This window comes from Carassius auratus, chromosome 34, assembly GCF_003368295.1.
Source record: "Carassius auratus strain Wakin chromosome 34, ASM336829v1, whole genome shotgun sequence".
NCBI lineage: Eukaryota > Metazoa > Chordata > Actinopteri > Cypriniformes > Cyprinidae > Carassius > Carassius auratus.
In genome coordinates this window covers 6,357,376-6,381,562 of record NC_039276.1, presented here as the reverse complement: position 1 = coordinate 6,381,562, position 24,187 = coordinate 6,357,376, and the positions used below count along the sequence as shown (strand labels likewise).

The 24,187-nt window shown below is 37.5% G+C and overlaps 1 protein-coding gene across 1 annotated transcript in view; it reads right to left on the bottom strand.

The window, feature by feature from the left end:
* LOC113053805 (uncharacterized) overlaps positions 1–24,187 on the bottom strand; it is a 65,805-nt gene that overhangs the window by 6,831 nt on the left and 34,787 nt on the right. The window contains exons 36-70 of the mRNA XM_026219055.1: positions 22,905–23,011; positions 22,512–22,720; positions 21,825–21,901; positions 21,548–21,678; positions 21,087–21,254; positions 20,479–20,643; positions 20,154–20,349; positions 19,869–20,008; positions 19,126–19,245; positions 18,933–19,023; positions 18,048–18,227; positions 17,483–17,771; positions 16,498–16,612; positions 16,084–16,413; positions 14,812–14,881; positions 14,591–14,725; positions 14,326–14,481; positions 13,873–14,056; positions 13,528–13,746; positions 12,878–13,074; positions 12,295–12,452; positions 11,343–11,579; positions 10,666–10,813; positions 10,231–10,477; positions 9,675–9,764; positions 8,945–9,044; positions 8,022–8,149; positions 7,372–7,459; positions 6,745–6,850; positions 5,700–5,754; positions 3,105–3,282; positions 2,657–2,772; positions 1,629–1,788; positions 984–1,237; positions 696–891 (exon numbers count right to left, since the gene is read on the bottom strand). Coding sequence (XP_026074840.1) covers positions 696–891; positions 984–1,237; positions 1,629–1,788; positions 2,657–2,772; positions 3,105–3,282; positions 5,700–5,754; positions 6,745–6,850; positions 7,372–7,459; positions 8,022–8,149; positions 8,945–9,044; positions 9,675–9,764; positions 10,231–10,477; positions 10,666–10,813; positions 11,343–11,579; positions 12,295–12,452; positions 12,878–13,074; positions 13,528–13,746; positions 13,873–14,056; positions 14,326–14,481; positions 14,591–14,725; positions 14,812–14,881; positions 16,084–16,413; positions 16,498–16,612; positions 17,483–17,771; positions 18,048–18,227; positions 18,933–19,023; positions 19,126–19,245; positions 19,869–20,008; positions 20,154–20,349; positions 20,479–20,643; positions 21,087–21,254; positions 21,548–21,678; positions 21,825–21,901; positions 22,512–22,720; positions 22,905–23,011 — 5,540 coding nt within the window. The remainder of the gene's footprint in view (positions 1–695; positions 892–983; positions 1,238–1,628; positions 1,789–2,656; positions 2,773–3,104; positions 3,283–5,699; positions 5,755–6,744; positions 6,851–7,371; positions 7,460–8,021; positions 8,150–8,944; positions 9,045–9,674; positions 9,765–10,230; positions 10,478–10,665; positions 10,814–11,342; positions 11,580–12,294; positions 12,453–12,877; positions 13,075–13,527; positions 13,747–13,872; positions 14,057–14,325; positions 14,482–14,590; positions 14,726–14,811; positions 14,882–16,083; positions 16,414–16,497; positions 16,613–17,482; positions 17,772–18,047; positions 18,228–18,932; positions 19,024–19,125; positions 19,246–19,868; positions 20,009–20,153; positions 20,350–20,478; positions 20,644–21,086; positions 21,255–21,547; positions 21,679–21,824; positions 21,902–22,511; positions 22,721–22,904; positions 23,012–24,187) is intronic.

Genomic DNA, 24,187 nt, shown 5'->3' with positions numbered 1-24,187 from the left:
TGCCAAGTGCCTTAAACAAGGTTCTCTGAGAATATATAGTTGCATTTCCCATCTGTGACCACATCGACATGCACATTTTCAGATAAATAACATATTCTGTTAGAAAAAATATAATTAATTTTGTAAATTTGTTTAACCTGTTAACTGTCATTTACATTTTTGAACATAGACTTGAAAGTGCATGATCCAAACCTACATTTTTATAATTCATGACTGAAAACATGATTTTGATGTACTATTTTCATGGTAATGCAATGTTTGAATTTAAAATGGGTTTCAAAGGATGAATTTTGAGATTTTAAGTTTTCAAGTGATATATAATTTCTGATGATTTCTAAAGTGTGATAGAGAAAAAGGCAACAAAGAAGACTTTTTAAATATTTTTATGACAAACATAATAATTTTTTATTATGTTTGAATACAAAGTTCAAAAGAAAAGCATTTTTTAAAAATATAAATCTTTTGTATTATTATAAATGCCCTTACTGTCACTTTTGTGTTTAAGCTTTTAATATTAAACTTATGAGACTTATGTTCACTCAGTATTAAGAAATCGTTACTTTTCCAAACTTGTGACTGGTAGTGTGTATATTGCATTAAGCAAATACAATTGGTTGCAAATGCCAATTTATGTTAACTTTTAATACTGTAATATTCCTGTGCATAATAAACATCAAAATACAAACAGCACAGACCTCGCCAGCTGGGATGCCCACTGACAGACTCTTCACCGCCTGTACCCTCTTGTTCAGGCTTTGGTACACCTTAGTCAGACGATTGACCTGCAGAATATCGGCACTAGCATCCCCCCGGTCCACACGCAAACGTTCAGCCAGAACATCTTCATCCTCATTGGGGCTATAGCTCTGAAAAACGTTCTTCTTCCAGCATCTATGAAGAAATACACAAATGCACAACAAATGTAAAAACTGTAACACTGTGCCAGTCACTTTGAATGCGCAGTCCCAGAGCCTCAGGTATACCTGACTTTGCGCAGGAGCGTCTTGTTAAGTAGCAGGCGAAGCGTGAAGCAGATGACACCCTGCAGGAACATGGAGATGAACATCCAGCCCAGAACGTCCAAGTTGAAGGGGTTCTTGTAGGCGTCCACTCCAAAAGCGCTCAAGATCTGCACCTGCATGTCAACCCGTGCCAATTCCATCAAACCATTGCCAAAGCTGAACTGAGGGAAAACTAGGAATATGTTGCTCATGGTACGGTACACATCCTGGATGCTCTGAAATGGACAGTGAAAGCAAGTTAGAAAAGGAAAAACCATGTGCAAAGCTAATCAGGTCTATTTAATCATATTTTGGGGTTAGCAATTTTAGCTTTTAGTCAGCAAGGATGCTCTAAATTGATCAAAATGATAATCAAAACAGTTGCTAATATTTCTATTTAAAAATAAATGCTGTTTTTGTAGTTGTTGTTGTTGTTGTTTTACTATCATCAAAGAATGCAAAAAAAATGTATCATGGTTCCCACAAAAATATTGAGCAGCACAACTGTTTTCAACATTGATAATGATAAGAAATGTTTTTGTTTTGTTTGTTTGTTTGTTTGTTTTTTTTGGGGGGGGGGTGAATTGTGACATGGTTATATTAAAGTCCCTCTGACTCTTCTCTCACCTGGTCATTCTGGTTGAGCTGACCCAGGAAGTAGAGAATGGAAGTGGAGATGATGGTGTTGACACTGATGAAGAGATTGATGCAAACATAACCGATGAAGGCCATCTCTGTATCCTTAAATACCGCAGACAGAAGGTACATCCAAGGGAAGGTGGAGAAGCTGAAAAGAAACCATGAAATCAATATGGTAAGTGGCAAGTTTCAAAGAGAGATCTAAAGAGAAGAATTACAACATGCAGGAAAACAAAAGAGCAACAGTAAGTCTTCTGTTTTGAGTTTAGCAAAGAAAGAGATAATATATTCCACCATTGAGCTAAGAGTAAAGATAAATGGGTTAATCTATTTCCTCTTTGTGAAGAATTCTCTTTTCTCTTCAACTACTTTTTTATTCATTACTCTTGGTGATTGGGGTGGTGGGGTCAAGGAAGAGGATGTGTTTAAAAAGAGGGGGTACCACGTGTGTGTATATGTGCACATTTCCTGGCCCGTTTGCATGTATTGTTAGTGGTGTAAAAAGTCCACACCACTCAGCTAAACAAAAGCAATTAAGCAGGATGAAGGGAAAGTGGTCAGATTGCTGTGATGTGCGGTTATTTATGGGCCGAGAGCCGGTGAGCTTACAGGCGGATGAATGTGAGCCAGACTGCTGACTTCACACAATGAAGGGCATCCCAAGCAGCCTGGTGCTCTGAAGCCTAAAGACTGACTGTGAGTGGCCTCACTGCTCTCCACAATGCAATTAACTGGGTGACGGAGTGTGTGAAATCGCTTCTTCGGAGCCCAGGCCTTGCAGGAGAGCTTCGAGCAGCTCTCCTCTTTCTAGCTGAGAGGCCAGTGTTTACCTGATAGACAACGCATTAACTAAAACCTCCCCTTCTGCCAGTGCTGCGACGTGTAGCAGTAGCTGAATGACACATTCATGAAGCTCTAGTGCCTTGAGGACCTGTCAGCTCTGAGACGTTCTAATGAGATGTCGGTCTTGTGACAGGGTAATCTCTGGCGGTAAAGGGACTCTAATGTATGCTGACCCAAATAGCACCAGCAGAAGTGTGACCGCGCCGAGGTTCTGCCTTTCTGTGAACGCTGGGAGCTGGAACGCTGCTATCATCGCCACCGAGAGGACCACGGGAATCATGTAAAGAGTCTGCAAAGACATAGGAAAGACTTAGTAAATACAAACGGTCTTATGTAATATGCATATTAAACTCTTTCTTTAACTTATATTTATGCATTTGGTCCTGGTAATCAAAAACTCGGCGTTGATAGCACCATCCTATACTGTTTGAGCTACAAAAAGGCTAGTATATTATTACTGAGAAACAAATAAAGGATTAAGTGCAGGCAGAAATGATTATTGTACCTCTACTTCATGTAGTCTGGTTTGTAATTTCTTGTTCATGTTTTTCTATTTTAATTTTTCTCAGATCAATGCAGCAAATCTCAAAGGCTGAAATCGATCAACTAATCGTAAAGTACCATATCATAGAAGAAGTTGATGATCCAGTAAAAAGGTTCGCTGATGCCAGAGATCTGCTGGAGTCTCTTGGAGCCTGTGTGATGTTCGTGAACCTCATAGATGACAAAGCTGGCAGTCATGATAGAGTATCCAGTGAGGACACAGAGCGCAACCAGGATGCTGACCAAACCACCCACCCTTGAGGAGACAAAAAGATCTCAATCTTAAAGACATGGACTTGAAGACGTGAGTTGAGAGTATCTGACCTCATGTATCCATATATATGAACTATAACTTTTTTATAGATTATACATTGGTGAATTGTGTATACATACATATATATATACATTCATTTTGCATGTATTTGATCAAAAATTCTATGAATTGTTCACACTAAGATCTGAAATACATCTGTACACTTTATAACCAAACCAGCAGAGCACCAGATATTCTACAACAGTGGTCAAGTGCAGTGAGAGACCTTTTAAATGCATGTCATTTTGTCTTACCCTTAAAATACAAACTGCACTTCATATTTCTTACAGTCTCTCACATGACTGCTCTTCAGTCAAGCTTGATGCATTTACAACGGCACCAGACACAGTGAGGAGAAAAGATGAAAGCCCATAAGAATTAAGATCTCTCTATCTGTGAGAATTGGGTAAGACAGAGTCAAAGACGATCGAGTGTTCAGTCTCAGCAGGACACTTCTTCTACCAGACACCAGCTGAGCTTTTGCCTTTAATGTCGCCCCTCTGCATCCCATCTCTGCCTTCAACAACTGCACTTTCAAAAAAAATAACTAAAATGGAGGACAAATAAGAATGAACTCATCTCAGGGAAAGACAGAAGACCCGTAACACAAAGAGTTGAGCCTGAATGCAGAAGCAAGGATAACTTTATATTCAGATAAGAAGGGCTGAGTTGGTTGATCTATGAAGTCAAAGGATAAGAAACTACTAGACTGAACTAGATTGTTCTTTGAATCCAACGTGGCCATCTGAGGCCAATGAAGACTGTTGGACATGGCATATTTTAGCTATAATTCCTGAATACAATAAGCCATTTTGATTACATTCGTTCTCACTTTTCCAGGCAATTGGTGGCACTATAAAAAAACAAACCTCATGATAAAATGTTTGAAACACTTGAGATCGATTTGGTCCCAACTAAGATGACAACAAATGTATAATTAAAAAATATGGCTACCATCAGACAATCAGATTTCATCAGCTATGAAACAGGGTTAAAAATCACTACAAAATATGTTACTGAAACACAATCTTGACAGTTTTTGAGATTATGAAGTAGATTCAATAAAGGTTGTTCTCATTTTAATATCATCTTCACAAAAGAGCACACAAGGAATTTTGAAGCCTAAACACAATTGAGAGAAGCTAAAAGTTAAAGGAAGGCTATAAACAAACTATACCGCAGTCGCATGACTTTACTGTCACTACCACTACATTTCCAATAAATCTTTATTTAAAATCTGCAAGTTGGGAAAATGTTTGCATTAGAATAGTTTGCAAGACCAAAATGTATTTTCGATGCTCCAAAAAATTCTAACCGACCCTCTGATGTCACATGGACTACTTTGATGATGTTTTTCTTACCTTTCTAGACATGGAGAGTATATGTATGTACACACAGTTTCAATGGAGGGACTGAGAGCTCTCGGACTAAATCTAAAAAATGTGTTCCAAAGATAAATGGAGATCTAACTGGTTTGGAACTACATAAGGGTGAGTTATTAATGACATAATTATGATTTTTGGGTGAACTATCCCTTTAACCTCAGACCTTATTTCAGCCATTTAACCCCAAAAAATGTAACTGACCTTGAAAAATGTAACTGGAAGTTCAAAAATGCGAACTCGATTCTGGGTTATAGGAGTCATTCCTGCAGCACTCTATCTGTACTTGAAACAGCTGCCTGAGGCTGTTACCAATATGGCCACCAAGTTCTTGACTTGCCTTAAAGGGACTTTGCTTTTGACACAAGTGTCTGGTATTTCTGCTCTTTTCAGCCACTCACAGAGACCTTCTTGAGTAGCCAACCTATTCTTCTTCATTTTCTTGCCTTCCCTGCATGTTTTCTCCCCTCTCAAGAAATCCCTTTCTCGGGCCAAAGAAGCAGGCATTAAAGCCAGACTCATCCCAGCTGAGAGAATTAAACATCTGCACTAATTTTACAATGTGTGTCTTTCAAATTTAGACACGGTTGAAATAGCCCACAGTGTTCAAAATACAGGCATGTTTGGGTGGCAACGTTGAATCAGTTAACCTCTGAACCACCTTCAGAGTAAACACACATTATATTGGTTTAGTAATCAATAAGCCAAGCTCAGGAAAAAAAAATCAAAGAGGAGTAAATACAGGAGTCAAATTGCATTAGTTCAAGTGCTCCACTAGAATGAAAATGTCAGAGCAATGTTTGCATATCTTATCTAAAGCCCATCATTTGGCTGATTACTTTCTTTTCTCCACCACTGGGTCTGTGATTTTGTACCAGCCCCTACTAATACGCTCTGTCTGTATTTGGCCCCACAGAGTACTTTATCTGCTTTAGCTGCCAGACAGAAGGACGTGCGTGCGTATGTGTGTGCTCTTACATGACATCCTCGTCTTGCACTTGGCCAGGGTAAGGGTGGCTGGATATGGAGATGGCTGTAAAGAGAGATTTTAGCACATGAGAAAATATACACTTGACCGGCAAACACGTGCCCAGCCATCTGCTCCTCCCATGAACCTTTTCTGAATTTATGCTCTGTTTTGCCCTGAATGACTTCACCAGCTACATTTGAATGAATGCATTCCCTCTTTTCATTATTGACTGGTGGGATTGCATTAATCTTGCCTGGAGGCGGACAGTGAATCTCAGCCACTGGGCCAGTCTGGCAGTGTTGAAATAAGACCAGCTCTATCCCTTCATTTCAGTTCTCAGCACCTCTAATTAGCATTCAGATCGCTCTGCCTCATGGTGAGAGACAGAAAAGACACACTGCCCTCTTTCTAAGGGTATTGGAATTGCATTATATTTCAGGAAATTGCTAAAAGCATATTTTAGATTAACCCAGTAGTTATTGATATGTGAAAGCAAAAAGAACTTCAGTCTTTCAGAAAGTGGATTAGACCTTACATGGCAAGTCAAAACTTTAGATATGCAAGTCTAAGTGCACATTAGCTCAGGACATGACACATATAAACTGTTACACAACTTGAAAATTACTAGATATACAGTACCATACCATTCAAAATTTGGGGTCGGTAAGACTTTTAAAAATGTTTTTGTATTTGATTTGTTGCTCAAGAAGCATTTCTCCTTACTATCCATGCTGACAACAGTTGTCCTGCATGATATTTTTGTGGAAACTACAATATATTGTCCTTTCTTTTTCCAGGATTCTTTTTGATGACTAGAGAATTCAAAAGAGCAGCATTTATTGGAAATATTTTTTTTTTGTAACATTATAAATACCAATTTAATACTTAATTTAATGCATTTTTTTAATCAAAGTATTTTAATTTCTTTAAAAAATATATATATATATGCATTACTGAACCCAAACTTTTGAACGGAATACATTTTTTTAGATTCTAAGAGAAAACTAGAATCTATAACAAAACCTTACAGTATTAGAGAGAGATTTAACTAACTATATTTTTGTCGTTTCTCTGGTGGCAAGCTGGATCTCAGGATAAAGTTGTTAAGGCTGTTGAGGTAGGCAGGCATGGTGTGGTGACCTTCTGGATTATACCAAACCTGTGTGAACACAAATATTAATACAATGCATAACGATTCCCTTATATGATCATCTTGTAAAGACTCTGTTCCAAAATGTCCTTAGCTGCATTGCTTTGACATGAAACCCAATATTCTAACATACATTTAAAAAAAAAAAAACATAGCTGAATAATAATATTATATAAATATAAAATATACAATATAAATTGTACATTCGTACTTAGACTTAACAGTTTTTTTTGGTACTGAATGAACTTTACTTCTGTTTTATTCACCATCTTGAAAATATTTTTTTTTCTGCGCAAACAATGCATACGGTATTGCCTTAAAAGTTTCTCTTAGAGGACAACATAATTATGCCGCCTACCTTTTGGAACAGCTTTCACATTTGGAGGGTGATTAAGATGCATTAAAATGCTGCCTATGTGGTAACTTACTTGGTTTTGGAACAGAGCCTTTTATTGTCTACATAAATTGCTACGTTGGGACAATGAGCCACTTTGCCATTGTGGGTATGTAATATCACTCATCCACATTACCTTACTAAGGGTTCTGTTCTCTGGCACATCTAACATGTCCATCTTAAGATCAATGGGAAGAGACTTTCCAAAGTCCCAGCCTCCATATCTGAAACAAAGCACAAAATAACTTACATTAGAACTCATAACACTAGGCTGGTGTAACATTTTGTTCACATCATACACATTTACTGGATGCAAATTTTCCTATTAGATTTAGGGTTTTCAGACACTAAATATTACACACACCTTTTCCTGACTAATAGTTCTATGCTTTTGTTGAATTCTCAATTTATTACAAGAGCCATGATTTGTCTTTTTTATTATTATCACATTTTATTATTATATTACGTTTTTTTTTTTTGGGGGGGGGGCAATGTATGAATAATAAATGCTAGCCCTAATATTTTAGGTGTAATAAAATATTTTCATGCCAGCAGCACAGCCCAGTGCTGTGTGCTATTTGACTAGGGTGGAAAATGTCAGCTGGTCGGAAATGCCACAGTTAAGACGGGATAAACCGAAGCGCTTCCTGTTCAATTATTAATCAGCCTACCAGCGGTTCATAAATTCCTTAATATTCCACCTCGCCATATTTTGAACTTGTGACAAAGGAATTATCTCTCAAACTTTGTTTAATGCTGTGAAGTGCTACGAGCGATAAAATTCACCTGTTTCTGATGAAGTCATTGGCAGTGACCAGCAGGTAGTCCTCTGTGTTGATGCCTGTCAGGTTGTAGACAATCTGGGATGATGGATTTCTTTTGTGAGGTGGGTCGTAAACTAATGCAGGACATGACTGAAAGTGAGAGAAAAGTGAGTGAAATTCTGAATAAACACCATGATACAGTACTGGGAAAAATTTAACAACTTGCTCTCAGATTCAAAGGGGAGTTGACAGGAAGTTGAATTGAAACAAGAAGAACAGGCACAACATCAACACAATTTTGGTGAAAAATCATTTTTAAATTACATACATCATTAACTTGACTAATTAGGGCTAATTACTCCATTATATGTAAAAAAAATAAAAAAAATCCCTAAGGTGACATATTTCCCCAAATACAAGTACAATTTACTTAACTTGAAGTTGAATACTGTGAAAAAACAGCCAACAACCGATTTTAATTTTAAGGAGAAACACAACACCTCTTATCTACCACATTCCATAAAATGAAAGCACATAATTAAATACAAGTTTTATATGTGTCAACATGAATTATTAATAAAATATATATTTTTAAGTAAATAACATGTTTTCCTCATGATATTGTTTATGTGTGATTTATTTTCTAATTTCATTATTTTATTACTATATGATAATATATATATATTATTATTATTATTATTATTATTATTATTAAACATTCTGTGTTAAATTAGAATTTTCATTCTGCATTGTTTCAAAGTCAGGAATTTAATTTAAAAGGCATTCTGAAATCATTTCTGAAGGGCGTGCAACCCTGCTGTCTCCCCTTCACGCTATCAAAACACTAACGATCTTTATCCATATTTAAATGTGCTGAGAAGCACATTATTGAGGATATGTAATAATGTTGTTTGTGTTATGATGGTTATGCTCTGTTTGACCCACCTGCACTTGGTTGCTACACTTGCAGGTGGTAAATGTTGCAGAGCTGTTGCCTCTGGAGATCCATGTCTCACTTCCTACAGTAGGTCTCTCTTTGCAAACCCTGTAGAAAAATAAATATTTTCTTGTAGCAAAAAGTAGAAGAATACAAAATTCTATGAGGAACAATGTGATCCTATAAACAGGAAATGTATTAGGAATGCAAATGATCCCAAGGTAAATCTCCCAAAAATATGTGCAGGGAGGTTCTTCTGTGAGATTTACACCCATATACAGGAGCATTATTGTACGCTCTTACAGTGGAATTACAAAAGACAGAGCTTTCAGATGTGTGGGTGAAAGAGAGAAATCGAAAAAAAGAGAACAAGAAAGCAAGAGAGTGTTTGTGAGGAAAAAGAGATGGGAAATTAGGGTAGCAAAAAACAGAGATGGAAAACTAAAAGTGGCACATTAGTGGGATGAAATCGACCAGGAACACGAGAAGACCCACTGATACAAGCAGACAGAGTATCAGAGTCCCAGGGCTCGCCAAAAGAGATGAGCGACCGGAGCTTAGGAACAGACCTGCGAAGATCAGAGAGGCTGAAATCATAGCCGGCAAAAATGAAGGCCATTTGCAGTGCCTAGGTGAGCTGATGCTGTGATATGTAATCACTTACGGCTTAGAGTGGCCTGCAGTCTGATTACTGAGTTCAGAGTGCTTGGTCACTGAGACATATGGATGATTACTTACGAATCTGTGGGGTCTCTGACGCAGACGTGGTCAACGCCTGGATAGGACATCATGGAATCTACAAGACCACTGGCAGCGGGATTCTGATTGCTTTGGAGAGAACATGCAATGGCGATGTTTAAGGCTGGGTGAAATATTGAATATTTACACTATTTTTTATATTTCTTTGATGGTGACAAAAAACAACAACAATATAAGAAACAGTGCAATGCTTCTATGTTCTTTTCTTTGGCCATTATTTGCATCAGCAAATGCGGAATTAGCTACTGGTGTGCCAGTGACCCATAATAAAGATAGGTATTTTAAATATAAAGATAGGCATTGCTCATTAACAGTAAGCAATGGCAGGCTCATGGGTTTGATTCCCAGAGAATGCATTGACTGATGAAATGTATACTGTGAATGGACTCTCAGTCACTTTGGATAAAAGTGTCTACAAACAGATTATTACCCAATAAAAAAAAATAATAATAATAAATATGGGTATTTCAGCAGTACCCATATTTCCTAACTTTTTTTGAATCATAGGCAAGTTACAGAACAAAGTGAATCTAACCTGAAGAAGGTATACTGATCATCAATGTGGTACAGTGCAGGAGAGAGCACAATCTTAGGAAAGTGCTGAAGATCGCTCTTGATGGAGCCCAGGCCCATGGCAGCAATTACAAAGAGTACAGGCAACAGCACCTGGGAGAACAGACCCTTCCAGTCCCTCCTGGAGTGGTGCACGCGTTTCAGCAACATAGCCTTAACCCGCTGTGCAGTCAAAGCAAGCCCACGCACGTTTGAGGTCCCAGTGAGGCCTATAAGAGAGAAGAAGAGAGTGTGCCACATGAGACAGAGGCAATCATATCAACCGCTACAATCCAGGGAAAATCTGAAGAAGAGCTTTCAAAGTTCAAAGCTTTCAAGGGGTAATTGGGAAAGTACAGGTCATGGAACTAATATTCCGCAAACTGCTGAAAGAAACTAGTCATAAAAGTCCACTTACTGGCTTTGTCTCCGAGGTACGTGTTGTTGAGATCATCAGGAATGCTGTCTCTTGACGCAAACATGTCATTCGCAATCACAGACTCCGATACAGACCAGGTTTCACTTTCTGTAGGCTCCATGTTGTCTCGAGTCAACTGCAAGAACACCTGAGGGAAAACACAATGTCTTTTTAAATGCACTCGGACAGGGTTGGATCATATTTTCCTATGGCTTTGTTAGGTTAACATTAGGTTCCCAATATACAAGCAATTTCTAAATGGAGACTGTAAAATCTAAACATGTAGATTGTGTAGGAACCGGTGGCAATCTTTTTTTTTTTTTTTTTCATAGAGAAAACAGAACTCTAAAAGCCTCAGCAATCCAGCTGGTAGCCATGAGTGTCAGGTTGGGAAACCTTGCATTAGATGATTAAAATGAATAGCCAACACATTTTTTTATACATATAATCACATTTTTTTTCTTCAATACTTTCAATAGCATTTCAATAATTAAATATCTTCCAGCTCTACATAGAATCTTTGGAGTGAAATTGCACTGTATGAGTCAAGAGTCCCAGGGAACCTAGTATGGTTAAGCTTCCTTTGGCAGTCTTGGGCTGCCCTGCTTGAGGCTTTAAAGGTCGCTGGGCAGGCAGTCTGAAGCCCACCTGCACCTGGGTCTTCATCTGATAATTACCTCTTCCAGAGTGGTGTCAGAAATGCCATAGCAGCCGAGCTGAAGCTTGTCCAGGTTCTGATCCAGACCGGTGAGCAGAGAGTGGTATGCAGCTGCGTTCTGGGGGGTGTACGGTGGGAGGGCGAAGACCAAATCGCCCACCTCTCCCTCCTTCTGCTGAGCGTCAGGCAGGTAGGATTGAATGAAAGCCCTGAGTTCTTCAATGTTCAACTTTTCGTTTGAATCAGGAGTCTGAACCTGAATCAAAAACACAGAAATGCATGTTGATAATACGACAAGTTATAAAATATAAATTCTGGAATACCGAAGGTGACACATATTACCACCGTAATATCACGGTATATTAATACAATATTCATTATATACCATTGCATATATTCACTAATGTATAAAAGTTTGGGATCAGTAAGATTTTTATTTTTAATTTTTGAAATAAATAAATAATGAAGGAAATGTAGTAAACTGATCAAAAGTGACAGTTAAGAAATTAATAATGCTACAAAAGATTTCTATTTCAAATAAATGCTTTTCTTTTGAAAGTTATATTCAGCAAAGAATCCTGAAAAAACTGGATCAAAGTTTCCACAAAATACAGATATAGCAAATAAAATGAAATATAGATATAAATAAAGCAGCACAACTGTTTTCAACTTTGATAATAAATGTAACTTGAGCAGCAAATCATCTTTAAAATGATTTCTGAAGAGTAATGTGCACTGGAGACTGAAGTAATGACTAAAAGACATAAAGTAAAATATATTTAAATGAAAAAAAAAAGGGAAATGTTGTAAAAATCTAACCAACCCCAAACTTTTGAACATTTGTGTATTGGAATATCAGCGTATCTTAGTATTAATGTTACACCATTGTACTGTACTCCAGTACTACCATGGTACTTTTTATGAGGGTTGAAAGTCAAGCTGGAGTGACTGATATTCTCCATGGAATGTACCTTCTTTGTGAGGGTGAGGTTGTAGCCCTTAGCCAGCTTGTCTTTGAGGTAGAAGGGTGAACCACAGCACTTGAGGCCTCCGCGCTCCAGGAAGGCGATGCGGTCACTGAGAACTTCAGCCTCATCCAGGTGATGGGTGGAAAGAATGATGGTACGCTCTGGACAATTAAACAAAACCAGCACAGAGGCATGTCAAATCAAAGATTCACTGATACAGACAGACAGAGAGAGACAGGCTCTGAACAAAGAGCTGATGTAATAAGAAAACACAGGAGAATCTGACATGACCCTCTTTTACAATCTTAAATCCTTGCTCGAGATAAATTCGCTAACTGTCTCCGAGGAAGATAATTAAACATCAGAAGGAGCACGACGGATAACAATCAGTCGTTACTACATCTGCGTCTGGATTTTTCCCTGTCTGGATTTGACTGCACGCACCTTGAGAAAATCCATTCAAGCCTAATTAAATTCGAAACCAAGTGTCAGATACCCGATAACAACTAAGTCCTTTGGGGAGTTTGCTACAGGTACAAGTCAGGAGATTATTTTCACTCTGGTATGAATTGCAAGGGGATTTCACCTTGCTTGTGCTGAAGGACAATGTCCCAGATGCTGCGTCGGGAACAGGGATCCACCCCGGTGGTCGGCTCATCTAGCACCACCAGCCGCGAACCTCCAATGAAGGCAATGGAGATGGATAGCTTCCTCTTCATACCTCCTGACAGGGTGCCGACACGCTTGTGCCGGTGGGAATGCATGTCTGTCTCCATTAGGATTCTAAGACAGGAACCCATGTTAATGCATATTTCTCATTTAGCTGTTACTCTTACAGTATCCATAGTGATTTAAGGTAAAATGCCTTGCACAAGGGCACAGTGTGTTCAGGGACCATCCATTGAGGGATTTGAACCTTCACACTTTTACCAGCCCATACAGTTACTGTAAGTTTTTTGTATCTAAATTTTCTGTTTAATGCTGCAGAAGAATCATTGTTTTTTTTATATAATAAGCATCAGTGTAGCTTGACTTTGCAGCTGAACTACTTTAAATTATGAGTAGGTTGTAGTGTGGGAAGCTTCAGTTTTAAAGTAGTTTAAAGTAGCTTCCCCAACACCATTAAGGGCACATTGGAAATCTGCATGCAATTCGAGTTAAGATAACAAGCTTCTGTAAAAAGTTAATTTATCTAAGGGAGTGTTACAGAAGAACATAAAACAGACTGAAACTTACCTTCGCACTTGTTCATTCACTTCCTGTTTGGTCAAGTGGGGAGCTTTGATCTGAGCATATAGCAGCAGATGTTCCTTTGTGGTAAGGTGATCGAACAGGACATCATACTGCATGCAAACGCCCATCTCCTTACGCACATCATCTATGGATGTCTGCATATCCATCCCATACACCTCGATGGTGCCACTGGTTGGTGCAAACAACCCAGTCAGAAGTGACCTGAAACAAGAAAATACAAATATATATATAAAAAAAAACAACAATTCAAATAAAAAATAAAAAGAAATTATGCTTATTAAAACCAATGCCATTTTTTTAAGATGCAATATGCTTTTACGCTCTTACATAGTGGTGGTTTTTCCAGCTCCATTGTGACCCAGCAGAGAGGTGACATGTCCCTCATAGAAAGAGAGGTTCAGGTTGTCTACAGCATGCCGGCTGTCGTAGGTCTTTGTCAGGCCATACAGTGAGACTCCAACAGGCAATCCTGAGAAATCGTCTTCTCCATTCTCCGCCAAGCTACTTTTACCTACAGGGGGGAAAAAAAATAGATAAAGAGAAGCAAAGATGTTAAAATATCACACTGAAATTCAAGGGATTCAAATTTAGCATATAGTTACAATCTGTGTCACTTTCAAATAAGGTAGAGTTTGCAAGCATTTGGGCAAATAGCACCACAGACTGCCACAGACAGTTACCAAATATACAGATATCCACTCATGCAAAAGTACTTACCCGCTCAATGCTGCAAAAGACCAATCAGAATCAAGTATTCCAAAGAACTGTGTAGTAACGTACCTTTGCCCTTGTTAGTGCTGTTTTGCTCTTGCATCATGTTGGTAAAGAGCAAGCCTCTGCCTATTTTCTGTGGTGTTCTGCTACAGCAGCTGAACATATCTTTCCAGAAGGACCGAGTCACTGGGAAGTACCACGGAAGACCAATGCCATACTTTCCTGATTAAGAGAAAAATGGATCAAACAATAATATTAAACCTCAACTTATAAAAATGAATAATGTTTCTTTTTACCTAACAACGCAAACAAATGAGCAGCTCACACATACCTGGGAAGACCATGCGGATGTAAATCCCAATGATAAAATATACTACTGAGTCAATGAGGAGCAGCCAGCAGAGCCAACCGAAGGAGGAAGTGTCACCAGCCAGAGGAGAGATATACATGTTGCTCCACTGGATGCCTGAGGTGTAAGTACACAATGCATTCAGTCAATGTAATTATCCCAAACAAACACTGAATAAAGATGAGAGGTTTGTGTCAACCTACCTTCTTCCTGTTTTTCATAGCGGGAGATATACTGGCTGGCATAACTGAAGCATGTCGGAGAAAAGAGGCTCTGTGGAGCAAAAACAAATGCAGAGCGATTTATTTTACAGCTGTCAATCGATTAAATCATTAAAAAAAGACTAATTCACCCAAAAGTCTAATTCTGTCATAATTTACTCACCATCATGTCACTTAGCTTACTTTCTTACAAAACCTTACATTTTTACAAAAGGTGAGTTGTTATATATATATATATATATATATATATATATATATATATATATATATATATATATATATATATATATATATATATATATATATATATATATATATAAAGTCAGACAGGTTTGGAATGACAGGTGAATAAATAAATATTTTTTTCTTGGGTGAATGCTTCCTTTATTAGTGCATATAATGTAGTTAATATGCTAACGCATTTGTTTTATTGTTTAAAAATATTGTGTATTATTGGTTTTTGTAATTTGTGTGGATGAAACTACTGTGAAATATGTATCCATATCAATATAATAATTCTGACAAGGTAAATTCCTTCAATGGTGCTTTTAACTGACCTTTTTTTGCACGAAAACAGAACAAAATAAAGAAAATTGCAACATGGAAATGCAAGTGTGCAATAATTCAACAAAACAACTTTATGACCCCACTCTTCATGGACATAATATTACATGTAAAGATACTTTTGCCATATTCCTCTGCAGGTGTTCGCATTAACATTTCTATGAATGACGCGGTTTCACATTTGTGGGTGATATTTCACTTGTGGAGCAGCCATGATAATTAAATTTTACCATACAAAGAATGCAAATGACTTTTGTTAAATGTCCCGCCTGGCTTTGATTTCTAAATGAATTATCCGTAAAGAATGTCTTCCTGCATTTACTGAGAAAATATGCTGTTCTTGGGAGTTTTGAGTTTTTGTGTGTGTGTGTGAGAAAGGATATTTTGTCCCTGCAGTAACCTGAAACCTATATTGAGGGAAGTGAAATAATAAACACAGTACATAATGTCTAAATATAAAAATACAAAATGCAAAAAGGCCGCCACTACAACAGAAGTTTTAGAAATTATAATGTCAAACAGAAGTTATAATGTCAAACTAAATGTCATTTTTTGGCTGCATTAATCATACTGTATATAATTATTCGTTAATTATTCGTCATTATTTGTTAATATGGTATGTGAACTTTAATAGGCCTTTTTAAATATTTCACAATGTGACTGTGCAAACTGATTCAATGCAGTACAGACCAGAGCGCTCTTCAGACTGAAGGAAAGATTGTCCTCCAAGTGGATCAGCACGATGAAGGGGAAGAAACAGATGACATAGATAAGGCTGCCGCTCAGCCCGGCGATGTTGGTCTTATCGAAGAAGGAGCTGACCAGGAAGCTGATTGCAAGGACGCTGAAGCCATAGTCACTAAGGTAGAGGAAGAGAACGAAGCCATCGCTGTGAGGAAGGATGCCGCCAGCCTTCAAAATGATGGTGAGGATGATGACGGTCACCAGCAAGAACACAGCACTTTCAATTAACCAGGCAAAGAAGTGGCTGATGGGATTGACCCCCATCATTTTCATGTACTATGGGAAGAGTGAAAAGAGATTAGAAACCCAATTAAAGTTTGTGGGAAGAGATTAAAGGAAAAATATGTTTTGGTTCCATACCTCATGCAGTCGCAGTTCTCTCTCGTGGACGAGTTTCTTCACAAAGTGGGCAACAAACAGCACCCAGCAGGTCATGAGTGCCATTGGGAAGGCAAAAGAGAGGCTGTTGAGATACCTTTGGGGTAGAAAGATTTGAGATTAGCAGGTGAAGGGCATATTTGTTATACACATCAATCTATAGAGGAGCTGATGAACTGACTAGCTTAAGTCAAGTTTCTCTTTGATTAATGTTGTAATTTAAATACTAAATTGATGACCCACAGCATTGATCATGTGCATTGAGACTAATTGAGACATTTATTTGGTTTGCAATCTATAAAAGCTTGTCACTTTATCGCATCCATCTTTTAATTCTAACATTTAGTGTTAATTTAATATTATGAATGTACTGTTATAGGATTTATATTTTCAGTTTTCATTTTAATTGTTAAATAAATTTTATGTGATGTTGCCATTTATATTTTTGTGTTTGTATTAGTTGCGTTTTTTTTATTATCTATGTTTAGCTTTCATTTATATTTATTATAGTTTTATAAGCCAAGACAAGATTTCTCCTAATAATTATATATTTCTTCACCTAATAATTATTATTTGTAATGATTTTCTTCTTTTTTTATAACAACAATAGAATATATCTAAAGCCACTGTTACATAGCAAGAAAAAAAAGTAACGTTATTATTAAGTAATGAGGATTCTCATACACAGCCAACAGAAAATTCAGTGCCATGACAACAGCTCTGACCCAGCACTTCATCTACACCGAAACAAAGCTAAGCTTAAAATTGTTTTGCTGCCTTGCAAGCAGTGCTGTTTCATTAAACAAATGCAAATATATTATTTTTTATGAAATACTAAATGTTCACCCTACTAGAGGAATTTCTAATGTACAAAACGGAGCAGATGTTCAGTGTTGGTGTAAACTGTTGATTATCTGTTCAGATACCACATCTCATTCATATCAGTTTGTGCTTTTCAGACACTCACTCATCCTTGTAGAAGCAGGGATAAGGGAACGCCTGCATCTGGACCGCGGGCCCATCCATAGCTTTACCCGTCTGCATTTCGATGATGGCTCTCTCGATGCTCTCCTGCAGGTACACAAAGCCTCGGTTGTACCGCTGGTTCTTCGTTGACGAAATGAAGGAATCTTTCACCCAGAAGGGATTCCTTGCACGGTCGGTGCGCATCACATTCTCAATGTTCATTCGAATGGTGTAGTCGATGTTGGGGGGCAGGCTGCTGGAGGTCTCCTCAGGAAGTTTGAAAATAATGCCTGTGAAGATGAGCAGAGTTCATGTGTATAAAGGGGAAGTGATCTGTTGTCAGAGTAACCTCAGAGACCTGCTGCTCCGATGACAGTGGAAATCTATATCTCAATAGAACTGAATTCAAATTGCATTGAATTATAGACTTTACAGCCCGATGGCTCTTCAGTGCCTGTGGTGTCCTCAACCGAGAGTATCACCAAACGCATGAGTGAAGTAGTTAGTTGAAGGGGTATCTCCTGTTGAGAGAGTGTGTGTGAATGTGTGTGTGTGTGTGAACTCACTGGCGTAGAGCTCGCGGTTTTGAGCCAGTCTCTCTGCCTGCCTGTCGAGTTCATCTGTGGAGTTGAAAGCTCGGTAGCGGTCGAAGTTGACACATGAGGAAAGGTTCAACATCAGCATGGAGAGGGTGGTGATCTGCTCCATGATAAACTTGTTTTTCTCTAAAAGGACTGTCATGTTTGCTGCAAAGAGAGTTAGAAAAACTGTTCAAGCCACTGCAGATTTAGAATAAAACACACTTGGGTGTATAGGAGCAATGCATCTCTTGCACTTGTCATGATTGGCTGTAAAACTCTACACAGACGAAGAGTTTTCACAGAGAAGATTAGGTAAATTTGTGTCACACAGACTATTCTGAGTGTAATTATTTCTCGGGGAGACATTAATTGCCAAGTGAACCGATAATGCCTGTTGTTTTTCATCCCATTGGTAACAGTTTGTAGACTAACTCCAGGGTCTTGTGGTTATTTAATTTATATATATATATATATATATATATATGTACATTTGTAATTCAATTATGTAACATTTGTATTATGGTTCCTGCTACGATTAAGCAAAATTAAGATTCAAGTTAAAATTCTTTAAGTTCTTAAAGTTTAAAATAATGGTAAACTTTATCATAACTATGGGTTAACGTTATTAAGGAGGGAAAATAACACCTTATTAGTATGACATAACATTTCACTATAGTGCAACGCTTTCTCATGATAATGACAAAGCAATTCGTAAGAATGAGAATTTTCTCATAATAATGACTTTGTTTCTCATAAATATTAGAAACTTTCCAGTTATAACAACATCTCATAATAATGACAATAACATTCTTCTAATAATAATACTCCATCACCATGATGCAAGCATTTCATGCACTGTTGAGAACTTACAGAACTGGCTGAGAGTTGAGCTCATTTGTGCAACATCAATGCCGGTCTGAGTCTGAATGAAGTTTTGGACAAAGGGATTGCGCAGAGAATTCTGTGAAGAGTAGTTTGATAAGGAAAGAGTTAATGCAGTACGGGGGGATTAATAAATCAAATAAAAAGTGTCTATTTGATTTTCTCTGAGCTCGTAGTATACCTGAAGTATCGGCAAGGTTTTTGTCAGGATGTCAGCAGACTGCATCACATATGAGGATGACTCTATCCACTCGGACGCATAAAGCTTTAGATCACCAAACTGGTGCAGTGTAGAATTTGACTGCAGGAAAGAAGACAAAAACACCACATTTTACAAGAAAATTTTATATTTTGCTTCATGACTACACTACACGTCTATATCTTAAAAGAACAATCCGATATGAATAGATTTATGCTGCTGTCCATCCTAAATCAGAAATAGAATATTCCTATATATTTTATCTTTGCAGGTATCTGATTCTCAGCAAATACGTCTCCTAGCAACTGTGGAGAATAAAGGACATTGTACAATGCTAACCATACAATTACCAACAGAAAAGGTCATTTACCATGTTTTTCCACACCTGCCTCTGCATCATGTAATATAGGAACGTTTGTTTGATTCAAGTAAACTACACTTTTCCCTTGGTGCTGTCATTTTTGATGTCATACTTTCACAATGAATTACATTTTTGTTGCACTTTATAATTGGAAATCAAAGTTTTTTTTTCCAGGCAGAAATCTTTTGAAATATGAACAAAACACATATCTAAAAGTGGCCCAAACTGGATCCAATCACACATTTTTGCTTGATACAGTATATGAATTCAAAAAAAATTGAATTATCTCTGTGTCTTAAAACAGTGAAAAGCATAAATGTGGCTTAGATGCCAAATATTAATTTGTGAGATGTAAAATCAGCACCTTTGTCATGATCTCTCTCGTCACTGGTGTGTCTGGTGAGTACAGGACCTGTCCCAACAGCATGGGTTTGAGGAATGCCCAGGCCACCGCGCCGCCCGTAGTGTTCACCATATCCAAGTAGAGGTTCATACAAAAGGGACCTGGACATAAGCAGTATATTAATTAAGCCTGACCACAGCACTTCATCAAACTGAAACTCAGTATGCTGTAAGCAGATTCTTGACAGGTCATTATCATAATGCTTTATTGCAAATTTAGCTGTGTGCTGAGAATATGCGTTCATACTAGCATCTTGAGGGATTTTGAACTTCTCAATCAGCTCTTCTCTCTTGTGGTCCGTCTGGACGGAAGGATCAGTCTCGGTAACTATAGGGACTTTCGCGATGGCAAACAGAGTCAGGATGCCGTTTTTGCACAAGGCACGAGCGATGGTACTAAAGGTGGCCCTGCTGGACATGGTGGACCGCTTTCCCCTCACCAGCTGTGGGAGAGAGAATCCAAAGACACATAAAATAAAATTAAATAAAATAAAATAAAATAAAATAAAATAAAATAAAATAAAATAAAATAAAATAAAATAAAATAAAATAAAATAAAATGAAACTCTTACACTGTGGAACTCTTGGTTGGCCACCAGGTTTAGTTCTCCTATGTTTGTCAGGTATTCCTGGAGTTTATTAATGGCAGGAACCAGTTTGTGCATTATGTCCGTCAAAAACTTCACCAGCTCTAGCATGATTCCCACCAAATCCTGAATTTCTTTGGACAACACCAGCTGCAACAAAATATCATAGGGTTTTTAGTAACATTATTGGTATATTGCATGATATAGTTATTTTTTCTGGAAAAAATAAAAATAAAAAAGGTTTATATACGTATATTAAACATAAAATAAGTGGCAATGTCTATGTCTCAATAATTAAACACTTAAAAACTTGTGAATGAAGTAGTAAAATATATATAATTTGATTATTTTCTCTCTTTATAAAGATTATTGAATGGTTAAGAGTGAGATCAGGCTGCCCTAGCCCCAATCTAACCATACATGCAAAGAATCCATAATTATAAATGCATAAAACAGCAAGCATTATTATTTTGTTTCATAACAACTATTTGCAAAACATTTCTTGTATTTAATTAACTACAACAGAGAGATGCAGTATTTCAGTTTCATTGGACATACAATATATACAAAACATTCTGTGCGCAACTCTTTACCCTGAATAAAGCCGCCTTCGTGTCCACATGACGAAGAAAGATAACCGTGATGCTGTACCATTCATGTGTCAGATTACAGAAGGTGCTGAAGATCTCCTGCCCTGTAGGGTCCAGTTGCAAAGACGAGGGGTCTGAGCACTGGCGAAGGTTTGCCAACCATGCAAAGATCTGTGAAGAGGGGAGAGGTGACAAGAACACATTATAATAAAAATGCACTCTGCAAGACTTCACACTGGTGAGAGACTGAGATAAATGTTACTAAATGTATATGTATTGTGCCTAAGCAGCTTCATCACAAATAAAGCACGATACAACCCTCTGTGAGCAAGCAAAAGGCAACCATGCCAGTAAAAGTACTCAAAGTTTAATTAAGATCAGTAAGATGGGGAAAAAATCCTTTCGGACACATCTTGATCCCCTTGATCCCCTCTGATGTACTGTATGCATGAGTTGTGTTGTACCTGTATGTTGTTTCTGGGTAGAGGGTAATCTAATAGGGCCTGAAGAATGCGAGGGGGAAAGCTGGTATACCGCTCGACATCCTCAACAAACAGTGTGACATTTTTCAGCAGCTCAAAAACTTTCACTTCAGCTGTCAGAATACAAGATAAAAGACAAATGAGAGAGCAGGAATGCACTCATGGCAAGGTTGAAACAGACTGATCGGACCACCAACTGATAGCTAAGGAACACTTGTCTTTCCGCAGTTCTTTTGCTTGAAGTGACAGCGGTACGTACCCGGAGATGTTATATTGATATTCAGAGTTTTCAGAGTTGAGACGTTGAAGCCCACAATTTCAGAGAGAATGGATGTCCTTTATAACAGAGAGAGAGAGAGAGAGAGAGAGAGTGCAAGCAATAAAAACTATGAGTAGAATTCCTGGACACAAACTGATCAAAATGTGTAACATAATTATACAAATTTTTTACATAAATATTATTTACATCAAATGTTTTCAAAACTTACATTATAACAGTATAATAATAATAAATATAATAGCAATACTAAATTAAATGAAAAACGTAGTAACAGTAACATCTAATTTCATTATATTTTGTAAATGTATTTTTTTTTTTCAAAGACAGGTAAACATCTGATGAATCTGTGAATATATTTTTAACATATTCATTTGAATATGGGGTCTGAACTGATTCACTAAAATTAATCAGACTTGCAAAATGTTTCATAGGAAGAAGTGGGAAAACAGTGGAGTGAATTTAATCACTACAACAGTTTGCTCAGCTTGAAGTTGTGCATGCTAGAGAATGCTACGCTAGCAGCCAGCACATATTGAAAAAGTAGCTTGTAACTGGAAATGCTGCAGTTCACTCTACTAAAATATTTACCCCTTCTAAAAGTTACTCCCCAACATACATAGGTTATGCTGCAACAACAAGGTTGAAATTCTTTATAGAAAACAGTACCAGTCCACTTCAGTGTTGTAGGTGCTAGGGTCTCCAACAAAAGTCTGGAAAATCAGATCATAGATGTCGGTGCTTTGGTTCACCAGGTTGGTTGTTAGCACATGGAAAGCCTGGATTGTGGGAACAACAGTGTCGCATAGCAGTCTGGGGCCCAGAGGAAGAAAACTGGTGATCAGCTGCACAGTGGCCATGTTTTCCAGAGCACACACCTACATTATCAGGAAAAACATTGGCTTCAGAATGCTTGAAATATAGGACATATGGACTAACAATTTCTTTTTTTTTTATTCTTTTTGCAACTTGGAATGGCATCAGTAAATACTGACAAGATGGTAATTTTTGCTGGCATATTCTTTTGAAAAAGTTTTACATCTGAACCATTAAAAATCTCACCTTAGTTAACAAGTGGTCTAGTATTTTGTCCGAACTTTCATTCACTGAGTTGGTTGAGCCTAATTCAAAGGTGGTGTTTAGCACTTGCTGTAGAAGATGCAGATTTTCTGCAGAGAGGCGAGAGAAACGAAAAAAAAAAAAAACAAAGATCAAGCTTTTGCAGAGCTAAAGTAACTTAAATTCCCTACAGACATCATTACTTGCACCTAACTCCACTTTCAGGCCAACCTCACAGTGCAGTAAGCAGCAAATGATCTAGCAAAGAATCTCCCCTTAGAAAAGAGACATTGAAAGCTTTAAGGTGCCGTGTGCTGATTCATATCTGACAGCACTTACATGTGCAACACCTTTAGCAATATAAAATACCAGACACTTATGAAGGAAATTAAATGCTCAACAAGACATCGGTTTAATTAAAGAAAAAAATATAGAGCAAACCGAGAGGCTTGAAAAGCAGCTTATCAATGAAAGTGAGGGAGTACTGCAGTCAGAAAGTGGATCTCCGGGGGGAATTGTGCATTCTTGAATAGGATAGTAGTATAAAAATGAAAATTATTCATTTGAACTTAATCAGTATTTTTGTCTCGTTATCTGATAACAAAAAAATAAAATAAAATAATAATAATAATATCTGTAAAACAAGATAATTTCATTTCAGAAGCAAAATGTAATACTTGGCACTTGCTTTCAAAACATACAGTGTATCTTAATTAGGTTTATTCTTTTACCCCAATGTTGAATTATTTTCTTGCTTAAAACACAAACATCACCAAGTTTAGTTAAATCTTTGCCTAAAACAAAAACTACGGTGGCCGAGAGAGCTCAACGCGCTGCAACTTCAGAAAACACATGCAAATAGAAAAAGCACCAGCAAATCAAGAAAACATCTTCATCAGTTTGACAGCAGGTGCTGCAAATGCTCACAACAACCAAATAAAGAATTTTATTTGCAGCGTTTCTTTGTTTGGTTATGTTGTGAGCATTTGCAGCACAATGTGTTGTCATATTGATGAAGTTGTTTTCTTAATTTGCAGGTGTTTCATTTGCAGGTGCGTTGAGCTCTTTTTGTCAAACTCCGTCTAGTCACATGCCTCCTGGCTGAATATCACAGAAAGCTGACTTCAAACCTGCCATTTACTGCACTTCTTTGAAAACCACCAAATCTTTGCAATGTCATAAACATAACGCAACATACATTGTTTAATGTCTTTGGGGATTACTAAGAGTAATTTACTCAGAGGGAGAACCTGGAACATTTACTATGGACATTATGCATCTTGTTC